The sequence below is a fragment of the Vanessa cardui genome, chromosome 24 (assembly GCF_905220365.1).
Source record: "Vanessa cardui chromosome 24, ilVanCard2.1, whole genome shotgun sequence".
Lineage (NCBI taxonomy): Eukaryota > Metazoa > Arthropoda > Insecta > Lepidoptera > Nymphalidae > Vanessa > Vanessa cardui.
In genome coordinates, this window is record NC_061146.1 from 7,500,909 (window position 1) to 7,513,258 (window position 12,350).

Here is a 12,350-nt window from a genome sequence, read left to right on the forward strand (position 1 = left end):
AATTATTGGATATTGTAAAACAATCTCATACACAACAACAACAGCAGCCTGTAAATTCCCACTGCTGGGCTAAAGGCCTCTTCTCCCAGGAGAAGGTTTGGAACATATTCCACCACGTTGTTCCAATGCGGGTTGGTGGAATACACATGTGGCAGAATTTCTATGAAATTTGTCACATGCAAGTTTCCTCACGATGTTTTCCTTCACCGCTGAGCACGAGGTGAATTATAAAGACAAATCAAGCACATGAATCAGCGGTGCTTGCCTGGGTTTGAACCCTCAATCATCGGTTAAGATGCACGCGTTCTAACCACTGGGCCATCTTGACTCAGCCACATATGGCTACCAAAAATAATGATAACGGCAATGTGCCGTTATATATGTGTTTTTGTAATAATTTCGAGAGAAGTCATATGCGACGACTAGTGTTGAATATAAAATGAGGTTTAAAAGTCCACTAATCCAATTTTAGATGTCTGTATCTGGATCTCAAATCTCGATCGTACGATGCCGCGCCGCGTCAAAAGCTCCATGCTTTTGATGGTATTTCGTACATACGATACGATACGTACTACTGTAAAGATGTTATATATTTAGCGAACATACGTGAAATAGATAGTAATAAGAATGTAAATTATTTTAAACAGTTTACTAATTAACCATAAATATGAGATTTTAAATTAACATGGTTATTTTTATTCAAAATCAACATCAAAATAAAAATAAACTTTATTCAAGTGGGCTTTTACAAGCACTTTTGAATCGTCATTTAACAATTAAGTGAAGCTACCACCGGTTCGGAAAGTAGATCCTAACGAGAAGAACCGGCAAGAAATGCAGTAGTTACTCTTTTTCAACATTTAAAGTTATTGATTTCGGGATATTTACAATGTTTTCTATTTTTGTTCGGTAGAGCAGTCTCGTGAACAATACATTCGTAGATAATGTCGAAATATCGAGCTCCACCGAACAAAAATAAAAAACCTTGGTAAATATCCTGAAATCAATAACTTCAATAACTATAAATATTTCGGACACTAGCGACCCGCCCCGTCTACGCACGGGTGTAAAGCTGATACTAACGACGTCACATTAGAAACTTCTAAAATTATCAGTAATATTTTCGCTATATTTTCCATGTATTTTATACACAAAAACCTTCCTCTCGAATCGTTGTACCTATTAAAAAATACCGCATCAAAATCCGTTGCGTAACTTTAAAGATATAAGCATACATAGGGACAGATTAGGTACAGACAGTGGTAAGCGACTTTGTTTTATACTATGTAATTATGATAATAAAATGACCAAATCATTCATACATATATATATTATAAGTAAATTAATCAATTGAGCTTACAAATCCTAATAAATCATAAATAACACTTTTTACAAATTACAAGTCGCGCCAATATTGATCTTACTGTCAATGCGAGCAAAAAAAATGGCGGCTTAGTGAGGTATCGTGCCTTTTTGTTTTTTTTTTTTTTAATTGATTCATTCTAGTCAATTGTATAGATAAAGGAATCTCCTAAACGTATTCTAATTGAATTACCATTGTTTCTTTGATGATTATGTCCTTATTGATTTTCAATCAAGGGATAACTAACTACGCAGGATGTGTACGAGCGTAATGACACATGTACACTCATAATCCGACGGCACGCCAAATTCGATAAGACCGGAAAGATAAAACCCATACTCGATATAATTAGAAAGTAAATAATAAATAATTGAAATTCAATTTAGTATTTATTTAAAATATTTACTAATTTTAAAAGAGGTTAGATTTTTTTTTAATTTTAATAATAGTTATATATTTTTTATTCTATTCGACATATTCAATACTATCTATATATATCGTATTGCTTGTAATATTTTGTTCACACCGGTCACTGGTCGTATCGTCCCGTGTAAACAAATCTCTAACTTTACTGCGCTTTTTACGACAGTTCTTGGTCTCTTTGGAATGTAACCGTTTAAATTTAGAATTCGCATTTTCCCGCTTTTATTCTTGTTTTTAAACCGACTGGCCAGTCTGTTGCTAGCTGCGGTTTTATATTATTTTTTTTCGCGAGCCTTTGAAGCCTGCGGCTTTAAACATAAAACTTCGAAAAAGTTTTTAATGAGCGAAAAAATAGAAATACGTGCTAAGAATAAAGAACGTACCGGGATTTTTTTATTTCGTCGGCATAAAAGACGTGTTAACTTCGAATAGTTGAATGTAGATGTTATATTTGAATGATGTACATTAACATGCGGCTGTAAGGTAATATTAATGATGTTTTGTTAATGACAAACAAATTCCTAATCACATTGTAACAGTACGTTATCGGGTTCCCACAATATTGTAAATATTTGGGTGGCATCGAATTAATAGAATTCCCTCCTATCCTCCAAGAGATCATTAATAACCACGCCCGCTGTCGGAACTTTTGATTACATTCCGTATTATGCGTTTCAAACTATTAAAATTATAGATAACGACAACATAACAACATTAATATTTCATCTGTCGAAAATCGACTAATGTAATATAGACCGTGTAAGCAGGTTTTAATGGGGGGATGATTAAAAAATGTGCGCGATGGCTGTATGATAGCATTGCATTGGTCAGCGGGAATTATAAGCAAAGTAGGATCAGTAGTGAACTGGCCGCGACGGGAGGTGGTCGTGCGACCGTTATAGGATTAAATTATTTTATAGTTTTTTGTGTCGTGATTAATTTAAGGACTTTGTGAAATGAAGTGGGTGGTGGTAGCCAGCTTTATCGTGTGTTTGGCGACGTTAAGTAAAGGAAGTGGTAAGTTTTTTTTTGTACTTTATGTCATATCCGATTTTAGATTAATTTTTGTTCAATATAATTTATTTTAAATAACTGTTATGTTTCTCGTAAAGATTTTATCTGTACTCCATATTCCACCCACTTTAAGAACGGATAAACGATATCACTGACTGGTAGAAAAATAAATAATAAAAAAATATATTCTGTTTTTTAAAGTTAAATAAATTGAAATATTAGTATTACCAAATCTAACTTGATTTTATTTAAAACGAAATTACAATATAATGTGAATCTAATTATTTATTACGTAATTGAAATGTATATTTTATTTAAAAGTTAAATATATAACATTTGTATATTTATATTATACAAGAGTAAATGACCTAAGAAATTACAAAAAATAACATGGCAATACGTTAGGCATTTACACCACAGACGACAATAACGTTAATAAATATTAATTAAAATCTATAATTACATTAATTTATACAAAAAGGAATAAATTGACATTAAAATTGTTTTGTTTTAAAACGTCTTTTAATTTTGTGGCTGTCAAAATTTAAATCTGTGCTTTAAAAAAAATATGTTATAATGGTTCGGCAAGACATACTTAGAACGGAAAACGTCAAAATCACTGCTTATTACATATTCTGCAAATTATTCAATTAATTCGAAAGTGTGAAAGCAAGAGGTTGTATGCCTGTTTAAATGATATCGGAAACGATTGAATCGGGTATGCGGTTTCTACACGGAAAATACCGGAAAGTCCATTGGGATTTTTATTTACGTAAATGTTTGACGCAATTCATCCTGAAGTTATAGTACGACACAACTTAGATGTCGCATCGGCAAAATTCGTAAAACCGATCACATCCGAATTGAGTACGCTATGCCAAATTATCAATATTTATTTCTCATGTGAATATGATCTTTGCACAAACGTAATAACTTGTAATTTCATATAACCTAATATATTCGTCAATTTGACACGTCGATTTACATGCACATGCTTTCTCTGACGCGAGAATCTATAGCGAGGGATAGCGTCGAATGGCGCGATAGGGAGCTATTTCTATTGGTTGTGTAAATCGACAGTAATCGGTTTAACTATACTACTTTAGTATAAGTATAGTATAAATATAGTAAGTATAGTAATGGGTACATCAATACTTACAAAAAAATTACTACATCGGATTTCTGTCACCCTAGTACATGGTAACATTACCTATATCATCTTTATTAGTATTATAAATTCGAAAGTAACTCTGTGTCTGTCGCTCTTTCACGACCAAACCGTTGAATCGAATTTGATGAAATTTGGCATGAAGTAAACTTTAACTCCAATAAAGAACATAGGCTACTTTCTTGCCTGACACATGACAAGCACCCCAAAACGCGTGCGAACCCGCGGGCGACTATTACTAATATTATAAATGCAAAAGTCTGCTCACGGTAAATCCGCTGAACCGCTTGAGATGAAGTTTGATATGGAGATAGTTTATGTTCCGGGACATAGGCTACTTTTTTTTAATATCTCGGGTGTGTAAAAGGGAGTGTGTTTCATTCGTCATTTGGAATTTTCAGAATCAATCGTCAAAAGTGAAACGCAACTTTTATGCTTTTTTTTAAATGTTATATTATACGAACGGTTTTCACGAGTACGCTCAGAGGTCCCGGGTTCAAATCCCGGTCGAATCGATGTACAATAGGTTCATTAGTTTTCTATATTGTCTTGGGTCTGGTGTTTGTGGTGCAATCGTTACTTCTGACTTTCCATAACACAAGTGCTTTAGCTACTTACATTGGGATCAGAGTAATGTATGTGATGTTGTCCAATATTTATTTATAATATTGCATATCAACTTCTATATGTTAATCGTGCACTACGGTGATAGTCGAGTTTACAGACAGAGCCGCTCTGAGCCTTATCAATAGGATTTCCATCTAATTGGATTATCAGTAAAATGGTAAATCTTCAAAGAGCTTCTTCCATTGATCATTCCAACATCTGATGTTTGTTAACCAACCAGTAACATTAAAAATTTACTTAACAATCGACCACATTAGATACTAAATCAAAAAAAGAATTTGAACTTTACTTAATTTTTTTAAATTCCATCTATCCATCCTCCTGCCCTTATCCCAATTTTATTTGGGGTCGGCGCAGCATGTCTTCTCCTTCCATACTTCTCTATCAAACATCATCTCATAAGTAACATTCTTTCTAACCATATCGCCTTTCACACAATCCATCCATCGTTTCCTTGGTCGTCCTCTACCTCTACATCCATCCACATCCATACTCAAGGCGTTCCTCACGATATCTTCCTCATCCTCCGCATTACATGCCCATACCATAATTCAATTTTTTTAATTGTGAAATAATAATACTTTTTACCTAACATGACAAACCTGTTTGTCTGTCGGTAAGTCATCCAGAAAGGGTTGAGGAAAAGAGAACAGTATTTGCACACACACACAAACATTTATGGACATATTACGTAGTAGGCGAGTATCATAATTAGTCACAATACTCGAAAATCGGTCATGAGGCAATAAGCCTTTTTATTTAAAGTCGCGTTCTTTATTAATTCCGTTAAAAAAAGATGATTCATTCCTTTTTTAAATCGATTTTTTTTTAATGGAAAATCGTTGGATTTTTTTCCTTACACATAGTGATGTGTAAAATTTGCAAAAAATAAACACTAATACCCAACCTTCACCACATAAAGGAGAATTATGGGAACTTTAAGAAAATCCCCGATTAATGAATTAGTAACAAACAAACATCAGCCTGTCAATTTCCCACTAAGGCTAAGGCCTCCTCTCCTTTGAGGAGAAGGTTTGGAATATTCCACCCAATGTTCTAATGCGGGTTGGTGGAATACACATGATACAGATGCACGCGTTCTAACCACTGGGCTATCTCCACTCACTATTTAATAACAAAAGACTAAGAACGTGCTAAAATGTAGAGTACCAAGTATGACTCAAGACTTTTTACTTATTTCTTATTTACTGTGTATTTCTGTGGCCTCTGGCCTTAAAAGTGTCACAATTTAAGGGTTTTATTGAGACTGAGCTACGAAAGTTGATGTGAGAGGTCAAAAAAAAATATCCTAGGGGTCTAATGTCTGCGAGACTGGACCTCGGCTTGGGCTGATTGTCGAAATGAAAAAAGACCTCTACAATTTATCTGAAGCCTATATTGAGTTTCCCACTCTCATTGGGGGTAGAGTTTGTGCAAGACGGAAGAGGTATCACCTGTATTCTATATTCTATCAGTTGACTACAATAGTATTGCGTTTTGGTTTGAACGGGCAACCAGCCAGTGTAACTCAAATACAGGCACAAGATACACCTCTTAGTAATGGTGTTATCATTGACCTCATAGTAAATGATTTACATTTCTTACCCTCTATAGACGATGGTGACGTCTTGATCAGACAGACCATTTGATATGCCTACTTATTTTATATAAAAAATTACTCAATTGACGTACTAGCTAAATCTGTAGTTTCATGCACTCAGAGTATAGTAACAGCCTGTAAATTTCCCACTGCTGGGATAATGCCTCATCATCCATTAAGGAGAAGGTTTTGGAACATATTCCACCACGCTGTTCCAATGCGCGTTGGTGGAATGCACATGTGGCCGAATTTCGATGAAAGTAGACACATGCAGGTTTCCTCACAATGTTTTTCTTCACCGCCGCCACGCGATGAATTATAAACACAAATTAGGCACATATATATAGTGGTGCTTGCCTGGGTTTGAATCCGAAATCATCGGTTAAGATGCACGTGTTCTAACCACTGGGCTATTTCGGCTCATACTCAGAGCATATAAAACTGTAATTATATCACACAAACCAGCACTCCCCTTTTATCCTATTGACGGTTAAAAAAGTCCTTCCCCAAGACTCGAGATTTTGAAATTTCATCTAAATAGCAGCTTAAACGTGAACTACAAACAGATATACTTTTGAATTTATAATATTAATATACTTTTGATGTGACAACGCAAACAAATTAAGAGAACGACATGATTTGGATTTGTTTGTACTGCTTCGACCAGACTTGCGGTTAAGTGAATACGAATTCGCTTTGTAACACGCCACTGTTGCACAAAAATCAAAATAAACTTTATTCAAGTGGGCTTTTACAAGCACTCTTGAATCGTCAATTAACAATTAAGTGAAGCTACCACCGGTTCGGAAAGTAGATTCTACCGAGAAGAATCTGCAAGAATCTCAGAAGTTACTCTTTTTCAACATTTAAAAAAATACAAAGTCATGTTAGTCAATACAATTATTTAAATTAATATATCCTGCCTGGAAGTCAACAGGTATTAATTCCACGCTTTTTTATCATCTACAAAATCTTGTATCGAATAATACGCCTTTTTTACCAATGTATTTTTTATAAACGATTTGAATTTACGAAACGGCAAAGTTAAAAATGTCTGCAGATCAAACCGATTAGGCATAAAATTTATAAATATTGGACTTAGTATTTGTGTATTGTTTGCACATTTTATAGTTATTTCTTATAGTAATTAATGGCATCACTGTCATTATAAATATTAGAAATAAATCTTCTTGAAGGCAATACGATAGTCAATTTCAAGGACTGCGTCACGGATTGGTATATTCCCTTACGTCATGAAAGAGAAAGAGAAAGATATATTTGAGATTATTCGCTTCTGTCATCAGTACAAGAATGTACGCAGTTTGTTTTTTTTTTTTTTAAGTATAATCTATGAATACGTCATAGAGCTTTATATGACAAACTTTTTTATTTACGAAGGCAAATTTAAATAAGTTTTTTTTTTTGTAAATTTAAGCAATGAAATAAGTATTTAATGCTATCCAACCTCTTTTTATCATGGTCTATTTCATGGTCTCTCCCACATTTGACTAAAATTAAACTGTATACATTTACTTAACGTTTCAATTCTAAAGTGTCAATTTGTTATATTTGTCCCCCAGCAACTGTTAGCGCAAGTCTGACCCAGCCATTAAGCGGTATACCGTAATATAAGTTAATCACATAGCTGTAAACGAAGTTAAACAAATAAAAAAAACCCGATCCTTGTGTCAAAACGCAAACAACTTTAGAAAGTATTTTGTAAGTTTTAAATTATTTTTTTACCGGTTGACAGTTCCACTTATGATATTGATAAATAAATAAATGTGTGTATCTGCCTTTGCCCTAAAGCTTTTGTGTTATGTATACTTTATTTACTTTGTACGCGTTTCAATTTATCAAATAAATACTGTAGCCTAAGTATACTATAACCTAAGTTACTTCTTATTATATCAATTATCTGCCAGTGAAAATCAAAATCGGTCCAGCCGTCCCAGAGATTAGCCAGAACAAATAAACAGTCAGACAGACAGAAATTGTAAAAAACGTTATTTTGGTATATGTACCGTGTATAAATATGCATTGAGTAAAAAATGGACATTTTAATATTACAAACAGACGCTCCAATTTTATTATATGTATAGATGTTCCATAATCGTAGTGGTAAGAACTCGTGCTTCTTAACCGATGACTTCGGGTTCAAATCCAGGCAAGCACTACGATATATTTGTGCTTAATTGTGTTTATAACTCATCTCGTGCTCGGCGGTGAAGGTAAACATCGTGAGGGAACCTGCATGTGTCTAATTTCATCGAAATTCTGCCACATGTGCATTATACCAACCCGCATTGGAACAGCGTGGCGGAATATGTTCCAAACCCTCTCCTTAGTGGGAGAGGAGACCTTAGCCCAGCAGCCCAGTGAAAAATTAACCGACTGTTACTATACTTTACTACTTTTTTTAATAGATAGAGTTATTCGAGAGGTATAATATAGTAAATAAACAAGAAAAAAATCTCTAGTATATTTAGTATCAGCATTGCACCCTTGCGAAGTCGTGGCGTTAGTATATTATAATTAACAATAGATAAGTTTCCTTATACAAACTTTACTACTTTTCAACAATTTATGTGATTATTTTCTCACGTCACACTATCAAAGAGCACGCATTAATTATTATATTACATAATATAAAACGTATTTGCGGAAAACGCAAGTAATTTCGCGTCCATTTAAACTTTTTCATTGTCAATTACATAACTCTGCGTGTGAATAACAATATAATTAGGATGCAACACAATAAAATGATTAATGTCATGACAGATGACAGAATTATCCTTTTTGCAATGGCTATAATTACGAATGTCGCCCGTTTAACACGGATGTATAGTACGACACAACTTAGATGTAACATCGGCAAAATTCGTAAAACCGATCACATCCGAATTGAGTACGCTATCCCAAATTATCAAAATTTATTTCTTATGTGAATATGATCTTTACACAAATATAATAACTTGTAATATCATATGACCTAATATACATTGCACTTCTCGGATTGAACTGACGCGAGAATCTATAGCGACGAATAGCGTCGAATGGCGCGATAGGGAGCTATTTCTATTGTTTGTGTAAATCGGCTGTAATGGGTTTTATTGAATTTGTCGATGCTACATCTAAGTTGTGTCGTACTATATACGAAAAGCCCAACATGGAGCGCAGAGGTTAAAACATTGTGAATTAAAAGTATGAAATTTAAACAGCGCTGGAATTGATAATGAGAAATCGTTCAGATTCACCCAGCGTTTGCAATGTGAGCGCCAATAATGTGTTTATTTTCGATATCACTTTTGGAAATACTAAAATTATCAGTAAATACTTACTATATTGCGCATGTATTATATACAAAAACGTTCCTCTCGAATCAAATTATCTATTAAAACAAATTGCATCAAAATCCGTTGCGTAGTTTTAAAGATTTAAGCTTACAAAGGACATAGGGACAAAGAAAGCGACTCTTTTTTATACTATTTATAGATGATATATAAAACTTTAACTATGTATATATACCCTTTTTTCAACTGACTTCAAAAAGGAGGAGGTTATCAAGTTGGAGGTTGTCAGTTTTTTTATGTTTGTCACCTCATAACTTTTCACTGGGTGGACCGATTATGATAATTTTTTTTTCGTTTGAATGGTAGTGCTTCCCGTGGGGTCCCATTTTAATTTTATCCTTTTCCGATCATGGTATCGATGCTGAATGGCTTACCAATTTGGGCATCACACATTTTTTTGTTTAAATTTCATCTTTATTTTAGTTTGCATTCTTTATTCTTATACGTTATATTCCTTTTATATATATTTTTTATATTGTTTGAATGAGGTGTGTAAGTGTCCAAATAAAGATTTTTTGATTTGATTTGATTTGAAAACTGTGCCAACCAATTTTAATGATTCTTGTTTTATACTATGTAGTGATATTTGCTTAATGTGAAACTGCATCGAATAACACCGAATACTTGAATGATTAGTGGTCTCATGATTTTACGTCACTATCAGAGGTCGGGGGTCGTGTTCATTCATGTATTCGTTGTGTGATAACGCTTATGACGTCACTGATTAAAAAAAAAACTATATTCAAACAAAAAGTTTAATACTTACGCCGTTTTTCTTTTATAATTTAAGTTTGTAATTGTGTAAGTAGGTATCTTATATTTTGATATTGAAATAATGGCCAAGTGCGAATCGGATTCGCCCTTGAAGGGTTCCGTAGTGGCAAGTTATATAATATAAATGTTCCTGTAGTTCATTGTAACTATGATCGATGTTTTAATAATAGTGTAGTCGTCGCTCTTTCAAGACCAAACCGCTGAACCGAATTCGATGAAATTTGCTAAGAAGCAAACTTGAATTCCAAGAAAAGACAAAGACTACTGTTTTGCGTGACACGTGACAATCAACAACCTTAAACACGAACGAAGCCGGCGGCGACTACTAGTGTGGATATAAAATTAGGAAAGACATTTTTAGTTTTAATTTAGGACCTTTTCCTACTAACGGTAGCATGCGAGGGATCCCGTGGCGCCCGACGAAAGACGGAGAGGGTACCGCTGGTTTTTTAGTGGGTAAACCCGGTGTACTTGGGCGCACTCGGCGTCTAGGGAACCGGGGAGTCCCATACCCCCCCCCACTTTCCATCACAAAAAAAGGACCTTTCCCTATTACAAACTAAGATTTCTTGGATACTGGTCAACTGCGCAGGAATTACAGTGCACAGCTGCACAAATCTGTGCGTAAACGAGTGCACTTTCACTCTCCTAATCAAATACGACTTATGTAATGTGCTATATGTATCATTTATCGAATGACGAACTTGGATGAATCAGCAGTTATATGCTATCTTATATAATAATAATAAATCTTTATTAGTTTCATACATGCCTACGATATAACTATATAATAATAATAAATAAAAAGCAATTGACAAATACATTATTAGTAGTAAAGTTAAATTTAAATGCATTATAATTATACTTGTGTGCGTAATATAGACATTTTATATTAATAATTTCTCATTAATTTGATTAGTATATATAAAATAGTAAAGTAACAGCCTGTAAATTTCCCACTGCTTAAGGTTAAGGCCTTCTCTCCCATTGAGAAGAGGGTATGGGACTTATTCCACCACCCTGTTCCAATGCGGGTCGGTGGAATGTACATATGGCAGAAATTATCGATGAAATTAGACATTTTAGGCATCTTTATTCTATTTTCTCTATTCCTGTGGTACGGGGCGTTCAAGGCCTCGTATGAAAACTATCATAATATCGGTACGGAGCTTATTAAATCCCGTAACGTTATCAAAACTAAAACTCAATGTAATGTAATGATATGATATAATGGAATTTTATTTCTTCTGTGCGGTACGTGGTCAAAGAGTCCCCGTATTAAAGTAGGTAGTAGGTAAATACTATCAAGATGAAACTCCGTATTTAGCTCTTTCACACGATTTAACACCCCCACTCCCTTCTGGTACATACTGCAAGGGAGTCTCCTGCTCCAAGAATATAAATAGACCGGACTGCTATTTCCACCAACCCGCATTGGAACAGCGTGCTGGAATATGTACAAGCCTACTCCTCAAAACGAAGAGGAGGCCTTAGCCCAGCAGTGGGACATATACAGGCTGGTTATGTTATGGACTGCTTTTATAAAATAAAAACAAAGAAAGTCGTAATAACAATTCAACGGGGAAATACCATCCTTAATCGCCGTCTCGATTACTGTAGCAGCTATTTTTAGTTATTTGTATTGTGTATTATAGTACTTATTTGTATAGTCATTCTATTTGTTATATTTATTTAAATCTATAACTGTCCTTATCTATACGTGTAAGAAAATTAGAGTGTCTATTTGTAATATTAAAATAATCGCTTTTTACTAAATGCATATTTATATACGGTACATATCACACATCTGTCTGTCTGTCTGTTTGTTTCGGCTAATCTTTTGAATGGCTGGACCGATTTTGACGGGACACTAGCCAGAAGCTGATGTAATAAGGAGTAACTAACTTTTTTGTTAAATTCAAACGCGGACGAAGTTGGGGTGGCTGGTTTGCATTATCTAATAATATAAGGAAAGTATATTAATGGCCTGTGAATGAACGCAAAGGCAATTTGAGATTATTCGTGATG

At 34.2% G+C, this 12,350-nt stretch overlaps 1 protein-coding gene across 2 annotated transcripts in view; it reads left to right on the plus strand.

The window, feature by feature from the left end:
* The first annotated feature begins 2,618 nt into the window (after nucleotides 1-2,618).
* The window catches only part of LOC124540029, a 39,878-nt gene continuing 30,146 nt past the window's right edge, over nucleotides 2,619-12,350 (plus strand). The window contains exon 1 of one of the 2 annotated variants that reach the window (XM_047117427.1): nucleotides 2,619-2,803. In XM_047117427.1, coding sequence (XP_046973383.1) covers nucleotides 2,743-2,803 — 61 coding nt within the window. In that variant the 5' untranslated portion in view covers nucleotides 2,619-2,742. The remainder of the gene's footprint in view (nucleotides 2,804-12,350) is intronic. The other variant, XM_047117428.1, reaches the window with a different exon arrangement.